Source organism: Centruroides vittatus, unplaced genomic scaffold (assembly GCF_030686945.1).
Source record: "Centruroides vittatus isolate TY-2023 unplaced genomic scaffold, ASM3068694v2 contig_2073, whole genome shotgun sequence".
Classification (NCBI taxonomy): Eukaryota; Metazoa; Arthropoda; class Arachnida; order Scorpiones; family Buthidae; genus Centruroides; species Centruroides vittatus.
Genome location: NW_027121287.1, coordinates 391,168 through 410,475, shown reverse-complemented (window position 1 = coordinate 410,475; position 19,308 = coordinate 391,168). Strand labels below are relative to the sequence as shown.

Below are 19,308 nucleotides of genomic sequence, written 5' to 3'. Positions count from 1 at the left end.
AAGTAATAATGATTAAAAAAAATGTATTTAGTGATAAACAGTAATTATATTTTCATGCTTCATTGGTCCTGTTTGGGCTCGCTCTTCTAAAAATTTTTTCTCCGTAAATACTTTTATTGATAAATTAAAGGCATTTCGGATGCCGACTGTCCCGTTCCGTTACCTTCGGATAACGGAATGGGATCTCAAATATAGTAAAAATATAATTAAAAAAAATAAAAGGGTTTTTTTTCTTAATACACTAGAAATTTTACAGAATAATTATATTTCTAAATGCTTTTGAGATCCCATAAATGAGTGGTCTGGGCCACATGACTGCTGAGAGGGCCTGACTTAATATAAATTCCTCTCACCAGTAACCAGATTTATGCTGATTTAAGTAATAGTTAAAATTATTTTAATTTTTATCTAAACTTTGAAAAGACAACAACAATGACTGTTAAATGAAAATTTTTAATCAAAATATATTTATTATTAATGGTTATTACACAAATATATTTATGTATATATGAATACAAAACTTAAAGTATTGTGCAAGTTATATAATACACTATGACAGACTTAACAACAACAATTCAACTATTGTTGGATAATAATAAGTATTATTCAGTTTTTCTGAACACATTTTAAAAAAATATTTAATTCTTTTTACAAACTCGTATTTATTTTCGGTTATATTTAATTAACCGCTGTCTGTCGATTTAAAATGGTCGTCGTCGACCGTCGAATAAATGTGACCTTCGTTACTGAGAAAATCCACGGCATCTCTAAAATAAAAAGAAAAAAAATAATAATAATAATAATTAAATTATCTCGTATAAAATGGTACAATTACAAAACCGGCAGCTTAAGTTATGATAAATATTGCTAAAACATTAATTGACGGTCGGAGGTGTAAAGATGGTCGAGGAGGATGGCACCCGCATCTCTCAAAAGATTCAAACTGGACGAGATCCTTAATTTTTGCGACGGTCCGACCCGAATACGCCGAGTTCCGTTCGTCGCCCGGCTATCCGACTGCGACCTCGGACAAACTCGAAACGGGCACTTTTAGTGCCGACGAAGAAAAAAGTGTTTTATTGCGTGCATATACATACCGTTAGAAACTTTTACTTAATAAATTCAACATAATAATTCGTTTTACTTGTAGAATTATTATTTATATTAAAATGTATCTCTTGTTTCAATAGGGCCACGTTTTGTTATAGGTTTAATGACAAACTACGGGTTCTTTTAACTGCACTGACTTAACGATATTTAGTGTTAAAATACACTTTTGTAAAAACTTTTTACAACTAATTACGTATAATTTTGTTCTTACCTGATTACTTGTTTACTTAACATTTGCAAAGATGCATACAGTTGGTCATAACTCGTACCTTCTTTGCTTTGATCCGACGAAATAACTTGAAATACCTTTAAAAATTATACAAAAAAGTTGTTATAATATATAAAACTTTAAAATCAATATTTTATCAGTGATAAGCTATTTTATTTATATTCTAAATGCATAATATTTTACAAAATAAGTGCTTAAAATCTATTTGCAGCAATACAAAGCTATTAGTATACTATGTTTATATAATGTAACTGATAGTGAAATGATCTGTGAATCATTAGTAGAATGTAATTTCCATTATTATTTTATAAAGCATCTATAAAGAATTCTACGGCAGAGAATTGCATTACTGACATGATGATCTTTGGCTCTAAATGGGAAGCTTAACTACAATTTTCAGATATTCACATCACATATTTGCTTGAATAATTACACAATAATATGTTATTAAAAAAAAAAAAATATGTTAGCATAAAATATCATTATTATTTGTATCTTCTGCATTACTATGCATCTCAATATGTTAATAGAATATATGGCACTTAATAATATAAATTGTATGAAGTTATGTAAAACATCCAGAAGATTTTTTAAACTTATTTGAAATGTTTTTTTCAAAGCATAAAAAAGTTCTTAGTTTGTTTTGCTTAAAAAAAAAGAAAACTCTAGTTGAAGCTTAAGATCAATTTAAAATAAAATTTAAATTTATTTTAAATTTTAGTGCTAACAAGAACGGAAATAATCGGCAGGGCCGTCGAGAGCTCTTATGGGGCGCAGAAACAGAGCGGGCTCCTTTCCTCTTTTGTTTTTTGAACAAATGAAATATGAAGAACAGCCTTAAAGATTTTATTTTCTGTTAGTAATGTGGACCCAGAGAAAAATCTCCAGCTATCAGAATTACAGTCAGTTTAGATTGTAATTCTGATAGCTACTTAAGACTGACCGACTTTATCAGTTGACAGAAGGCATTACTATAATATGAAGTCATAATTTAGAGCAGTTCAGGTGGGCCTGATTTGCAATGCTGTTGGCAAGTGTAAGTAAAATTGCATACACTATGTGCAGTTTAATATTGTAAATTAGTTCATGTAATACTAACAGGAAAAAAAAAAACAAATATTAAATAAATTTCTCTAACTAATTATAACCAACTACAAACTTTTATGTAAAAATTTACTAAAGTTTGACTATATCTTGTAAATATTTTATAGCACAATGACTTTTTAAATGCAGCATCTTAATTTTTTCATTGGTCTTTACTGTAATTAAATTGATAAAAAGCTTAATTTATAGAATGAAAAAATAATACAGTAGAGACTCGTAAATCGGCACCCCGGTAATCAGAATTGCCGGTAATCGGCACGATTTTCGGTCGGACTGTGTCGTGCCGAATCGAACGTTTTTGATACTAAATTTACTTCTAAAGTATAATTTTCATGTTTTTATATTCTTCAATATATTTATTTTGTTTGTACAAAATGCAGAAATAATTTTTATGGATACGATAGCCTCGATTATTATTATAAAAATTTTCGTTAGGCTTAAAATCGACGAAAATTCGACACGAAGCGACACGCAATGGAGAAAAATTTGAACATTGGACAGGTTAATATATTTTTTCGTACATAAACCGTAATCGGAACAAATTCCTAATCTGAACAACCCCAATCTCCAATTGATTCCGATTTTCGGTTCACTACTGTAATTAGAACAGCTTTCCTACTGCTGAAGATTAGGCAGAAAGATTTCTGGAAGAAAATACTCTTCCAATATGCAAGCTGAAACTTATGTATAAAAAATCACACCATTCACACTTTTTCCAGCAACAACACTAATATTTATTTTGTTATAGACATTTGATTTGGTTAATGTTAAAACCTGATGCAGGCCTCCTAACTGTGGCTAAAAACATTTCTATATCAATGTGCTCTGCTGGAAGAAGTGTAAATGGTGTGATGTTTTATTTTTTAAAAATATTTTAAATAATTTAACGTATTATTATATTATTTAATTTATTTCTTTAGACGACGACTCATAAATCCTTATCAATTTACAGTACAAATAATAATAATTAAAATATTTAAATACAATTACCAATTGTTGCTGTTTATTGAGACCGCTCGTAACATTGCATTGCTGATTTCCCATCGAAAATGCCGACTTTTCCATTCCAAAATTGTTTTTCATCAGGCCGTTATTTCCTTGTGTAACTGCCTAAAAATTATAAATATTGTTTGTTTTTACAATCTGATAAATGTATAGTTAATCAGAACACTTAATATAACACTAAAATATCAAATCGCAAGTATTTCGGTATGTTTAAAAAATAAATCAATAAAGTATTGTTCTTGCATTTCATCAATCAATAAACTAAATTTTCTATATGCAGTCAGTCCTTCATTTACAAACCCTGGACTTACAACAACCAAAATGAATACAGTAATCCCTTCGTTTATGCGAGTAATTGGTTCCACGAAGACAGTGCATAAATGAAAACTGCATAAATGGAGGGATTACTATAAATAAACTTTTTCTATCATAAACTAAAAGACAACACTTGCCTCTCCAATTACAAAAAAACCTGATGTCAATCTATTTAACTGGAGATAATTTACAGCAAAATGAAATTTGACATGTTTACTTTTGGTTACAATTCTCACGTTGACTCAGAATATTTTCTTCCTAATTTTGAAGTTTAGACTATTCACAAAAAATAAAATATTTTTGAGTCTATCTTAAAATTCTTTAATCCAACCACAGAAGTAACAGCAATAATGGTTTAGAAGAATAAACTTCTTAAAACAAGGTAGAAGTAGGTAAAAATTCACAAAGTTAAAAACGATCCATGTGAATTTTACCTATTTACCTTGTTTTAAGAAGTTTATTCTTCTAAACCATTATTGCTGTTACTTCTGTGGTTGGATTAAAGAATTTTAAGATAGACTCAAAAATATTTTATTTTTTGTGAATAGTCTAAACTTCAAAAAAAAAAAAAAAAAAAAATGTTTACTTTATTGCTTCATCAGATCAAATTACAATAAAACAAACATAAAATATAAATTTTTGTCAATCCACAAGTCTGTATTTACATCATTGAAAAGAAGACAAAATACAAAATAGAGAATTAAAATATATAATCACAATTTTCTGATCCAATGACGACAATTTCACAATTTCAGAATAAACAATGGCATCCGAGAGACGTCGTACGACTCAACTGAGGCAGTTGACCTCACACACCTTCCAGAAGATTAATTTAAATATGTTCAACCACATTAAGATGAATTCATGTAAATGGAGACTACATAAATTGAGGGATTATTTTATATATATAAAAAAAAATATATATATATATATTAGTTTTGAATCCAAACAATTGGTCACACGGGCTAATGGCACGGTGTAACAATTAAACATTAAATGTAATACTGTAATGAGGTGCTTTTTAAAACAATTACTTCATAATTAATAATGTTTATGTATAACTGTGATTCACATCATTAGAACTTATAAAGCAAAAATGAAACTAACTTTCTGCAGAGCTGGTTGGTCCATAATTATTACAAAATCAAAATTAGAACCATAAAATGAATAAATATTAACAATAAAAATAAAATCAATTCCACTGGGTTTCTAGTTCAGTAAAGGATCATCTAGGTGAGTTTACCTTAATTATTTGCAAACATTAAATTGTCCAGCAATACTGACAGCAATAGGTGAGCAAACAAAGCAAAAGAAAAAAGCACTATTGAAAAGCAAAATAAAATGGCTGCTGACTGTGTATACCCTGCGTAGTGCCTAGTAGAAAAATTAGTACAACTTAGTTGTCATAAATGACAATTATACTTATAAAATCAACTTTGTAGTCTGTGTAAAATCCAAATTGTAAAATTTTTGATACCTAAACAGGGGAGAAAGGCATTATCCCTTGTTGGGATATTTCTGTTTATGCAATTGAAAATTTGAAAGATAAAAGAGGGAAATCTCCCAGTCCTCTTCAAACTACAACCTAATTGTAATCACTTATTAACTACATAACTTTTTATGTTTGAAAATTAAATCTAAAATAATTTATACTATATTGCCCATTCATATGCATAAAGACTCTATATAGTTACTATAGCTGCACAAAGTAAGAATGAAATAATTTAGAATAACTGTAGGAAATTACTTTTATTTTACAACACTCTACAGTAAACATGTATTTATGAAACTATTTAACTAATTTCAGTCAATATATTGTTTCAAGTAGGAAGAATTTACCATTCCTACTTCTTTCACCAGATTCTCTCCATTCCTAATTCATAACTACTTTTTTCCTAACTAAAATTTTTAAATTCAGAATATCTAATAAGAATATTATATTTTCTGACTGCTGTTATAATTGGAAAAATTATCTATTCAAAGTAAGTTTTTAAAAAAACTCATTTTTTTTCTTATTTGAACATGTGAATAAATATGTACAATAAAATCATTCAATATGAGAGAAAAGAAGATAAGATTACTCAAAATAAATTAGTCTCTTTAATTATTCTACTCTCTAATTAATATTACATAGAAAAAATAAAATAAATAAATTAGAACTAAAATATGGCCTTCTTGAAGGTTTAATATTTAGTTTATTTAGCATTTTCAAGGATTGACTCCTTGAAAATACTAAATAAACTAAATACAAACTCTCTATCAACAAAAAGAGATGAAAACAGCAGCAGCAGCAGCTTACAATTAACAATTTGTATTTTTGTTTTGTACAAATTTAGTGTATTCTGATGACTCTTTAAAACTACTAATAAAACGTTAAGATTCAAAGCTGTGTACAGTACATAGTAGGTTTAACCCCCTCTATTTGGAAAGAATTAAAAAATTAATTAAAATTAAACAGTATATTGTACTGTACATAACTTTATTTTGTACTTGCTCAGTTCCTCTCTAGTCTGTATTATTACTCTATATATCTATATTGTAAAAATTATAAATTAAGTTATGATAAATAATTTTTTTTAGTCCACCATTTTAAAAATCTTATGCACAAGCTTGTTAGGATTTCTAGGAGGAGGCAGGCCAGGCTTTAATTTTAAGAATGTTAAGAATCGTAAGGATTAGTTAAACAAAAATCTTACGAGTTGCGTAACTTTCCAGACCGATGCGAAGCCTTATTCAAAAAATACCTTTTGTATTATTAATCACGATAAATAAAATTGTGTGTGACACCATCTGTTATGAAATTTTGTTATAAAAACTTTTATATCATTAATAATTATAAAATGACAAAAAGCTTAATTTTGAGGATAAGAATGAGTTTTATAAAAATTTGTAAATGCTAATAATGAGCAAAATCTTCATTAAGTCCAATCTCTCTCGAGATATGACACACGATCTCCATCTCCCCCACTCCTTCGGAAAATAGCCGAAAAGGTAAAAAAATAAATTGTATCGTAATAATGTATTAAAAAATAAAATCTTACTTTGATAGAATAAAATAAATGTTTACTTTATTCACATCACAAATTAATATATATCACATCATATAAAAAATTGACGAGACTATGTTTCGTCTCTAAAATCGCACTGCCGTCAATGGCTGCACACCTTAGAGCAGCGGTTCCCAACCTTTTTTTGACCAGGGACCACTTTGATTTCATTGTTGTTAGCATGGACCACAAGGTTGAAGAAAAATGAACTGTGTCAAAAATAAACTTTAATCAAAACTTTTAACATAAGTAATCGTTAAACTCAAGAGTAACATGCTTTAACAGTACTATTATAATAGAAAACATAACATTTTTAGTAAAAATTAAATTCAGTTTATATCAATGTGGGAATAATAATTTAAAATGAATAAAAGTTTTAAATCTTTCGCGGACCACTGGTTGGGAACCGCTGCCTTAGAGGTATAAAGGAGTACATGTCGGGAGTTGCAATTTGGCACGGAGTATTTGGTGCTCAAATCATCCACATATAAAATAAACCAGACTTGTAGCTAGTCGGGGGACCGAGAACCGAGTCAAAATAAAATACAAAATGCCAAGACTGTTTCTAAAAACAGGCACGAGTGCGAGATTTGCACACGCGTCGCTCGCACTCTCTGAGACAGTCTCGTCCCAAGAAAGGCTTCACCATTTTACTTGTTTAAAAATACTTCCCAACAAGCAATTAATTAATTGTGACACCGTGACAATGCCGGGCTGCAATTTTTAATTGTATTTTAATTTAAAAATAAACTTTTCATCTCTAGTCTCAATTTTCATCTAACTAACTCCATTCTCAAGATAAACAAATAACGGATGGATGGACGAAAGTGGTAATCTATAGGTCTGCAATTTGAAAACCGCAACCTAGAAAATATACATTTTAAAACTAAATATACATTATGTTCATGCTAGCATTTTTGATAAAATACAATCTAGCAAAGAAAAATATCCAAAATTCTACTTATTTAATTACCATAAAGATTACTAAGAAATATTGAATTTAAAGAACAGATATAAAAACTTGGCATTTAAACTATTGAAAATTATCGTTAAACAGAAAAATTATAGTACCAATTGTCTAAGTTAGAAAAAACAATTGATATTTTTGATAGATTTCACTAATTTTTAGAAAGATGCTCTCCACAAACTCTGCTACCTGCTCTATCAGAGGCAGATTTTAGTTAATTTTAAACAATGACAATGTTGAAACTCGGGACATAAAATAAAATGAAAAAAATATTTTCCCCCCATTTAACTAGCTCCTACAAAACTGATATGAAACAAGTCTGCCCCATTTCCTTCAAGTTTTATCATAAAGTAAGGTTACTTTCCTTGGAAACAGTCTTAACCACATAATACCAATACTCAGAGATGACCAATAAAAAATAAGGCATTTCATACAATCATATAGAAAACGTATGCCACTTATATAAGCAGAGGACATAAAATGAAGATTTACTCTACATTCATCCCAAATTTTGGATTTTTTTTCTAACATTCTAGAATGTTCACATATTGAATTAGTTTAAATATTAAGTATTTAAATTGAATATTCTAACTGACCTACATGATTTTGTTCTCTTATATTTTAATTTGTTAATGATTTTTGGTACATTATTTTAACTTCGAAAATTACAACATACAAATCATTAATAAATTAAAATATGTAATTGTCTTTATATATGTAAATTTTAATATATTTTCTTATATGGCTTACTCTCCTGAAAATACATCTAAAGAACAAACAACTTTTTAAATATTTCTGCACAAATATGTTGAATTATTTCTAGAAGCCACAAAATTTATTATTAGTGATGAATGTTCAAGAAAATGTTCTTCATAACTGCACATCATCTTGATTTCCATATTGGTTCTAACAACTTATCATGAATAAGTCTCTCCATTTGCAACAAAGAACAATTAACTTACCTTAAACAGTATTTTAAAGTGTTCAATTTTGGTTTATTTTAATGTAATTGAAAGATGGAATGATTCTATCCTGAAAATATTAATCTAATAAATATTTTCTGGCATAACAAGTAATGGAGTCAATGGATTTATGCAAACAAGTCACTTTATAAGATTTTTTTATAGTTATTAAATTGAACTGAAAATTCTCTCTGCATCTTTAATGTTTGAATTATATCTTTAATTTAAATCAAAAAATTATTTAAAATGGTATAAATTAAAGTTACCATTGTGACCAATCTGGCAACACTTTAGTGTGTCCCCAGATTTAGTCTTTTGTCTCCCTCTAGAGTCGTTCTCACCACGAGTGTAGTACTGGTGACTATCTTTGTAACCGAGCTCAAAATAAATTTATTTTAGCTTTTAAGGTCTGTATTTATTGGTCAAGGATCCAAAGTGGTAAGCCAGATGTCACCACAAGAACTTATTTATTCAATTCTGTGAGTATTTTTATTAGTTATACATTTCTGCCATGATCAAGAGCGAAGACCCCGTCGAGGTAGCGTGAGTATTGGTGAAAATTCCACCCTTTTGGAGAAAGAACGTTAAAGTATGGTTTACACATGTGAAATCACAATTTGCTACTTCTAATATCACAACAGAGCTTATGAAATACCATCACGTATGGGGATCGCTCGACTGTGAAATAGCTGAATTGGTCACTGATTTAATATCCCGACCGTTAACAAGCATGCCCTACACAGTCTTAAAAACATGATTAATCAACAAATTCAAAGAATCCAAAAGTAGGAAAGAAAAAATTACTCCTAGAAATCGAACTGGGAAACAAAAAGTCCTCGGCACTACTAAGAGAGATGTGGGCGCTGGCTGATACACATGTAACAGACGAATTCCCTACAATGCTCTTTCTACAGAGGTTGCCTAACAACGTGCATCAGTTTTAGTGACCAAGACAATTCCATACCTTGGCTGCTACAGCTGACAAGATTATGGAGATAACCAGTCCTAATTCAGACATTTGTTCCACCAGTGGTGCAACTGCACACCAGACAGATCAGCTTTCTCATTTGGAGCAAGCTGTGTCAGAACTTGTCATTTCGATCCACAAGTTATGAGCATGTTCTCCCTTGTGCTCAGAGAGGCAACAGCGTTCTCCCAGTCCAAATCTACTGGGTTATAATGTTTGTTGGTATCACTACAAATTCAAAGTTAATGCCAAGAAGTTGCACCCCAACTTGTTCTTTTAAACATGTCATCAAGAAAGTCTCAGGAAATGACTAAGCCCCGCTCTCTCTGCGACCCAGAGAGGCAGGGAGAAAACATCCGATCGCTTATTTATTTTTGATACCACCACTGGCCGCAGATTTCTAGTAGACTTGGGAGCAGACATCTCTGTCTTACCTCCCACCACTCTAGAAAAACGACATATCAGTAATCGCCAACTCTACGCAGCTAATAGCTCCGTGATACCTACATATGGGGAGCGCCTCCTTAAACTTGATATTGGGCTCCGACGAACATTTTGCTGGCCATTTACATTAGCAGACGTACAGCATCCGATTATAAGAGTAGACTTTCTAAGGTCACTTCAGCATTCTTGTGGATTTAAAGAATAAATGCTTAAGAGATAATCTCACCCACCTTGGGAACTACCACCACCACCACTAATCAGCAAACTGTGCTAATGGTATCACCTCAACAGAAGTATTCCAAGTTTCTCTTGGAGTTTCTCAATCTCCTGAAAGAACAACCTACATATCAACAAGTTAGTAATCATAATGTCTACCATACAATTGTCAAGACAGGAGCTCCAGTCAGTGCTAAGCCAAGACAACTCTTCCTCCTAATAAACTTGCACAAGCAAAGCTGAATTCCAACAGATGATAGATATAGGAATATGCAAGCCCTTTAAAAGTTGTTGGTCTGGCCCTCTACATCTTGTTTCCAAGAAAGATGGTTCATGGCGTCCTTGTGGTGACTACCAGGCCGTGAACACTTACACTACCAGACCAGTACCTAATATACCACCTTCAAGATTTCAATTGCCAACCAAGAGGCAAATCCATCTTTTCTAAAATAGACCTGGTACGGGCATTCCACCTCTACCTGTGGCACCAGAGGATGCTCCAAAAACAGCTGTGATCACCCCCTTTGGCTTATTTGAATTTTTTAAATTGCCATTTGGACTATGCAACACTGTCCAGTCCTTTCAAAGATACATTCACAATATTTTACATGAATTAGACAGTCTAGTCATATCTCAATGACCTTCTTGTCATATCTCAGTCAGAGGAAGAGCACTTCTTCTATTTAAGAACACTGTTCACAAGACTGCACAGGCATGCCATCAATGTCAACCTGTCAAAGTGTGTTTTTGGTGTGTTGGAGGTTTCCTTCTTGGGCTATAATGTCTCCCAAGCAGGAATTATTCCCTTGCCCAAATGAGTTCAAACCATCTGGAATTTTCCATGTCTAGATACCATACCTTCGAAAATTTCTAGGGCTGGTCAACTTTTACAGACGTTCACTTTCCAACACAGCTTGCATGCAACAAGCTTTCTTTGATTTGTGCAAAGACACCAGGAAGAGAGACAAATGAAAAGTGCAATGGACCCCAGATTCAATCTCGTTGCTCTCCCAGATTCAATCTGCTAGTTGCTCTTTGAGTTGTTCAAAGGCAAGCAAGTACTGTCCTCTTGGCTTCACTGACTTTCCAATAATGCTGATGGTGGATGCATCAGACTTTTCAATAGGAGCAGTTCTTTAACAAAAGAATAATTCCATCCTCAAACCTCTGGGCTTCTTTTCTAAGGCACTAACTAAACCCAGGCCAACTATAGCACACATGACCATGAACTCTTAGCGGTATATTCAGCAGTGACATATTTCAGCCACATCTTAAAAGGAAGGAATTTCACAATATACAGTCAAACCTGTTTTTATGCGGGGGATAGGGACCGCATTAAAAAAAACCTCACGAAACTTCACGAATGGCTGTAAATAATAGTTTTCGCGACACAATTAAAAAATATTTTTTTTTATGCGGTCAACAGGGACCGCATAAAAAAAAGTCTCACATAGAAAATAACTCAAAACCGTACGAAATAGAATTTATTGACAACAGATGTCAGCACTTGACTGCATCGTCTGGTCTATCGTCTGTTTTACATATTTTTGTCCAGGTGGTGTTTTGTTGACTTAAAAAGTAAATTATTTCATTTTTCGCATATTCATGCAATAATATTACTATAATAAGTGCATTTATGCTATAATAAGTTTATTTAGCTATAATAAGTCAACGTAAGACATGACGAATCGCACGAGACTAGTCGCCAACTATACCGCACAAATTAAAAATTCGCATTAAAAAAATCGCACATAAAAAGAGCGCATAAAAACAGGTTTGACTGTATACCGATCATAAGCCCTAACCTACAAATTCCAGCAGTGTTTGAATAAGGCATCCCCTCATCAACTCTGTTATTTAGACTACATAGGCCAATTTACCACAGATATTTGGTACATACCAGGGAAGGACAACATAGCAGCAGATGTCTGCTCAAGAATTGGCTCTATTTCTCTACCAACAGGCATACCCCTGGAAGATATTGCTGCTGCACAAGCTGTGGACAAAGAGCTCGCTCAACTTCAACAGTGGCAAATACGTTTAATATATTCTAAAAACTGGGTAATTGTTAATATACCACTCACCAAATAAACCATCGCCAGTTCATAACAAAACAGAAAAATTCTTACTATGAACATTTTTGTCTATGTGAAATAGACATCTACAAGTATTAACGATATTGAACAAACGGCTAATTTGTTTGATATTGTATTTGGTGAATGGTATGCAAACATGTTCGATGAAATTTCAAAAGGTTTGCCTCGAAAACGGAATTGAAGTGATATGTGACATCTCAACCAGTAAATACATGCCTTATGTACTTGAACAGTACTGCTGGCTAGTTTTCATTTCCCTACCTGGTTTAGTGCACCCAGGAATAAGGGGTTCAGTGGATCTGGCCAGCAAATGCTTTATTTGGCCATCAGTAAGAAAAGATGTCAGATTGTGGGCTAAAACCTGCATCCATTGTCAGAGTCAAAGTGGGAAGACACACTAACAGTGCAGTGGGGACCTACTGCCAAGTCGATTGCCATTTTTTTCATATAAATATGGATATAGCGGGCCCCTTGCCATCTTGCCATGGTTTTACTTATCTAGTTACAATCATAAATCAATTTTCATGTTGGCCATAAGCCATACCAGTGATGGACATCTCAGCTGAGACTACCAATGTAATCCTTTCTACATGGATTGCATGCTTTGGCATACCATGCATTATAACCACTCACCAGTTTGAATGCCAACTTTTTGCTGATCTCACCACAGCCCTGGGAATTAACCACATTAAGACAATGGCATACCACCCAGCTGCAAACAGAAAGATTGGACGGTGGCATTGTCAGTTCAAGTCCTTGCTGAGAACTCAGCTCACCGATAGTTTGGTTGCTAAACTCCTAACCATCCTCTTGGGGCTAAGATCCCAACTACAACACTACAGCAGTAGAGATCACATATGGTGAACCCATTGCACTGCCTTCTGATCTCCTCGCTGACCTTGAGACTACTCCTGCCAACGACTTACCTACCTTTATCTGCAGGTTGAAGGATCATATGAGGTCAATCCGCCCGGTCAGAGACGTCCACCACTCTAAAAATATTTTTTTACACCCTGACTTGATGACTGCCACACACGTTTTTATGCACCGTGATGCCTCATACAAACCATTACAACCAATCTATGACGGCCCCTTCCGTGTCCTACGACACTCAGATAAACACTTTGATTTAGATACACCTCAAGGAAATCAAACTGTTTCAATCGACCGCCTCAAACCTGCTTTTTTTCCCTGAAAGATATGACCACCTCTCTGCCATTCCCCAACAATGACAATTGACCCGTGGACAAAAATGATCACCTACCAGATGAGACCACACAAAACCAGGCACCTTACCCACTACAACTCATTCTGGGCAAACTACATTTCTCTTCTAAGTTCCTGAGCATTGTCACTGGTGAGGGAGTATATGGCCAACCTGGCAACACTTACCGTGCCCCTAGAGTTAGTCTTTTGTCTCCCTCTAGAGTCATTCTGATCACGTGCGGTACTGGTGACTGTCTTTGTACCCGACCTCAAAATAAATTTATTTTACCTTTTAGGATCTGTGTTTATTTGGTCAAGAATCCATACCATTATCAAGAAAAATTATCAGAAATAAAAGCGTAAATGTGGCCATTTTTCAATGAGTTTAAATTTATAATTATCAAAAATAAATACTGTTATCTCTTCGTAATAAATTTCAGCAATGTTGATCTAACTGCTTTTTTTACTATAATGGCTGTATATGATAAAACTATATTATAATAAGCAATTTATAACACAAATAAATTCACTTGAATGTAACTCATTTAGATTTGACTAAATTAAGACAATAAATTGAGGATATTAGCAATAAACTATTTCTAAAGTTAAAAATGTGAAATTCTTTTTTCCCAATTATGTGGAAGAAAAAAATCAATTGGAATCACTTAAACAAAAGACTTGGCTGTACACAAAGTGTTTAACTAGAGGAAAGGGGGGTAGAAGAAGGGAGAGGAGATAAACTGTAGAGAAAGGTAGAATTCCTCTGAATGGCAAACGTAAGGTTACTGCTCCCTCTATGTTTAATATTGACATGCAGTTTTTAGACTGCAAGGCTGTAATTCCCTAAAGGGTCTAAAAGAAAACCTGAGTGCAGTGAACACTAATTAATTGAGTGCCACCACAATAAGCTAAGTAAAGATGTTAGTGCCAAGTAGCTGTTAGCATGAAGGACTGGAATGACACCCTATAAAATCAGAATGACCATTATATTCATTATATGTAAAATCAAACTTTTCAATTTAGCATTATGATTTGTTTTCCTCTGAAATGATCACTAAATCAAGTAAGGCACTAACTGAGAAACCTAAAACAATAAGAATTCAAACCTTGTTACTATATCTAAACTTTGAGTTCACATTAATGCATAATTGAGTTTGCCAAATGCATAATTTTGCATTGCAAACAATGGTGTTTGCAATGCAAAATTATGCATTTGGCAATTCACAGATACCAAAAGGGAAAATCTATTCATAAATATTCATTGGTGCTTTTTGAGGGTGGCATTATTTAACAGAATATTTTATCAAGATTTGACTGTATATATGGGTACTCTGCCCGAGTGTCTTCAGTGGCTCAATCCTAGCATTTTGTAACTGTTCATCACAAATGATGTCTGCCCAGAAAAAAAGTCCAGCCATTGTTAATATAACGAGAACAATTTGCACGACGAATGTAACCTGCCTGCCAAGGAGAGTGAACCGATCGACAGCGTGAGAACCGGAAGCCGATCCGAGATTCCGACATTTCTTGTATCTTCTTCAATAAATGTCTCTATTTTAAATATTACATGGCTGATATGTTCTAGACAAACCCCATATATAGACTAAATAACTATAAATAATAAAAACTTTAATAGAGAGTCAATGGAAAGGCAAAAAAAATTTTGTTTTAAAATAATAAACTATAAAGCAAATTAATAATGACACGTCTTTAAAAACAGGCAGATAGTACTGAAATTAATTGACTGTTCGAACACTATGGCACTCTACAGGTATCAAAAATTCAATTCTTGACACTTCATAACAAAAAAATTTTACTCTCTGATATTTCAGATTTTTTGGTAACTTACTTAACATCCTTTTTCAATTGTATTGTTTTGTTTTCTGTAAATCTGCTTCTCCTCAAGCATTTCACATCAGTGAGAAGACAAATGAATAAGTCAGTAAAACAAATGTAACTTTATATTAGATAAACTAATTTTCTAATAATTATTTAGTACTGTAAAATAATTAATAAAAAATTTATCAATAAAATTAAATTTTGGACATTGATAAAATTTAATGCTGTAAAAAACAAAAACAGTTAAAGAAAAATAACCAACTATCAGATTCTTCTTTGATTTGAAGCTCAACACGAGTTACGAGTTTCGAGTCTCTAAGTTTTAAAATTGAACGGTTTAAAATTCTCGGGGAAATAAATTCAAAAACATTATCTAATGATTAAACTGATAAGCAGATTAAAAAATTTTTCCATTATTTTAAATACATTAATTTTTGAATCATTTTGAACTAAACTATCTCTAGTATTAAATTTAAATTTAATTTTTAATTAGCTTAAAATTAAACAGCTAGATTTTACGGAGCCTAATTATTGTTTGATTACATTTTAAATCTTATCTTAACGAAAATTTATCACTTCTAAAGACAGTAAAATTAATATGTCATTTATTTAAATACCTGACTATCCATAACTGCAACAGCCATATTTGTATGTAAAACTTCTAATAGATGCATTGTTATTTCATTTATTTCTTTCACGGGATATACTTTAAAGGCAATTAATAATTTATTGCCTTTCACGGTGCGCATGGATCCGGTAACACGTACGTAAGAATTTTCCATTATCAAAGATCGGTTTTCGTCGGTCGCTTCCTACGCAATTAGAAAAAAAAACACGATCGACTCGTTGCGATAATGCAAATCTCAATGAGTAGTATATTAATAAAATTAAAACCATATTGCCAATTTAAAACGAATAAAATAAAATAAGAATTTATATTTGAAATAAAAATATATTTTACTTAATATTTTCTTTCATATTTTATAAAGCAGATCATAATAATATACAGTAGTTAGTTACCAAAGTTTAATTTAAATATTTTTAAAATAAAGATAAATTAAAGAATTAGAATTCCAACCATATTTTCCACAAGCCACATTTGAACTTCCAAAGGAGCACCTGTCATATCATCTAAAGTATAGACAATCTTTGTAGACTGCTCATCAACCGATTTCACCATACCTAAAACAGTTAACTGAAATATAAAGGAAAAAAATTATTCTAACTAAATATAAAATAAAAATTTTATATTTAGTTATATTTAGTTGCAAAATTAGCTCATTTATCCTCCAAAGCAAGCAGCAGACAACTTTATATTACTATTTTCCAATTAAAATAAGCCACCAAATCGAAAATTTTTATTCAAAGTGTTTAAGAAGTATTTCCCTATCCCTATCTAACGACAGAAACCATAAAACATTTTAAATTCCGATTCAAAATTTTCACGTACAATTTAAAAAAAATCTCTTTCTAATTATTTTCTTAACTTTAACTTCGCGTATTTTCTTGTCGATCCGTTACCGGCGAGTTACTCCGCACGTCGGCATTATAAATGATTAGACGTCGCAAAAATCGTCGTCTTATTACTCTGCGAATTTGAATTTGGTTTGTATTTTAGTAACGGAAATAACGGCGAAAAACAAATTAACTTATGGAAAAATAACTAAGGCTAAATATAAAACATTAATGTTATATATTTAATTACAGTTGCCAGAATTTGTAAAAAATATTAGATGAAATCTGTTTGGTGATGATATTGCTTTTCATAAAATAATTTTGGAAAATATAAATGAGTAGCAAAGTTTTAAATGAAAACTAAAATAAGAAGAATTAGTTATTTAATTATCTGAACTCTGCAGTAAATAGATATAAATGGCATAGATTGCATATTAATATGCTGTTATGTGGATTGTTAACTGGATATATATATATCCAGCAACAAACTCAAACAACGCAAACATGAAAATATTAACTCGTGACATCAGAAATGATTCATAATGTTTCTTCAAAATTAGCAGAAATAGTTTTTTATAAATAGAATTTTATTTTATTGATCAGTATTGGAGAGAACAATATATTTTAACACTGCAATAAAATGTTAAAAATAGCTCCCAAAACTCAAGCTAATATATGAATTAAACTCAAAATTTTTAGTCTTTTTAATAATGTTTCTCCTATAACATTTTAATCAAACATTAATAAATGCTACTCACACTTTGTTCAAAAACAAATATTTCTGAGAAAATGACAAATTTAAAATATAGTAAATTCTTGATTATCTACCACTAGAACAAACTAAAATGTTAAAAATAAATAATAAATGTGCAAATATAATGTTCTAGTATATAAATGCAAATAACTGATTTCTATATTTAAAAAATTCCATAAATTCTTCTGTAAATGATTTGATGGATGACAGAAAAAAGTGAAATTAGATGTATAAAAACAATATATTAACGCAGCATCTCTAACACAGCAAAGCTTGCAAATAAAGACTTGTTAAGGAAAAATAAGGTATCAACTGAAATTTTAACTTCAGATGTTTCATTAAACATCTTTTATGGTTTCCATTGCTAAATATTAAGATAAGTGTCTAATTATTTTATGTGAGTCACCATCACATTAAGGCCAGATGACCAATAAAGTACAAAAAAATAATTAAAAACAATTATTTATTGTGACATCATCACAATTCTAAGCTGTAATTTTTAATTAATTTAATTTAAAATATATGCTCTCCGCCTCGAATTAGTGGTGGCTCTCTTCGTACGTCGTACTTTTCCTGTTAGCAATTGACTTGTGCCATTCATCTAACTCCTTTGGGGAACTTTACTTTCATCTTTCTAACTCTGTTCTTGAGATTAAGGAGAGACATACAGACAACAGTGGGAATTTATAGGTTTACAATTTTTTCAAATTGCAGCCCAATAAATTATCTTTGAAAAGTGAATGTTCTATATTTATAGGCGGAGGAGGAGGAAAACTGATAAAAGAACACACTTACTACTTAAATTCAGTTTTTTATTATAACATAAGTAATTTAAATTCTACAGTCCATTGCTAATAATAGTAAAATAAGTTCCCATTTAATAAACAGTTTGTTAAACAAGAAACCAGTATATTTCATAAAAATGTTCAGATAATATTATATAAAAAATTTCTTTTAATTATAGATTTAAAAATACAAATTCAATTAGACAACTGAAATAACTCTTGGATTTAGCATTTACCCTTTAATCATTTTTGAATTTTCAGGTGTAAAGAACATTTTCTTCTTAAAAAATATGGATTTTGCTAATCTTTTACCTTAATTTGTTTACGAATATATAGAATAAATGTACATTTAGTTAGTTTAAAATCAAATATTGGAGAGAAAGACAAGTAAATACTGTTGTAAGTATCACCTGTTTATTAAATACATGTACAGGAGCTCCTCTAATTACAAACAATTTGACCACAAGTCTAAAATTTGAATTTTACGTAAATTGTTGAGTTCTCTTGCTGCTCTTGTGGTGATGTTGGAATCAGTTTTGGCCAGTAATAAAAAATAAATTTTTAATAACATGGACTAATTTCTATTGCTTATCATCAATTTTCATTTTCATGAAAATTTCAAGGTTCTCTTGCAGCTTGCAAGGTGGTGTTAGGGTGCAACCATGCAGACACGAGCAAGCAAGAATATGTAGGAGAAGAGGCAACGATGTTTCACGCTGTCCTCTATGTGGTCGTAATAAACGAGAGCAAGAAACAGAATGCACGAAACATCATCGCCTCTTATAGAGTAGCATATTGGATAGGAAG

General features: G+C 31.4%; 1 protein-coding gene across 1 annotated transcript in view; it reads right to left on the bottom strand.

Moving 5' to 3' along the window:
- Positions 1-433: 433 nt before the first annotated feature.
- The window catches only part of LOC136970640 (replication protein A 32 kDa subunit-like), a 43,710-nt gene continuing 24,835 nt past the window's right edge, over positions 434-19,308 (bottom strand). Inside the window, exons 4-8 of the mRNA XM_067265100.1 lie at positions 16,586-16,702; positions 16,125-16,319; positions 3,434-3,553; positions 1,322-1,416; positions 434-767 (exon numbers count right to left, since the gene is read on the bottom strand). Coding sequence (XP_067121201.1) covers positions 683-767; positions 1,322-1,416; positions 3,434-3,553; positions 16,125-16,319; positions 16,586-16,702 — 612 coding nt within the window. The 3' untranslated portion in view covers positions 434-682. The remainder of the gene's footprint in view (positions 768-1,321; positions 1,417-3,433; positions 3,554-16,124; positions 16,320-16,585; positions 16,703-19,308) is intronic.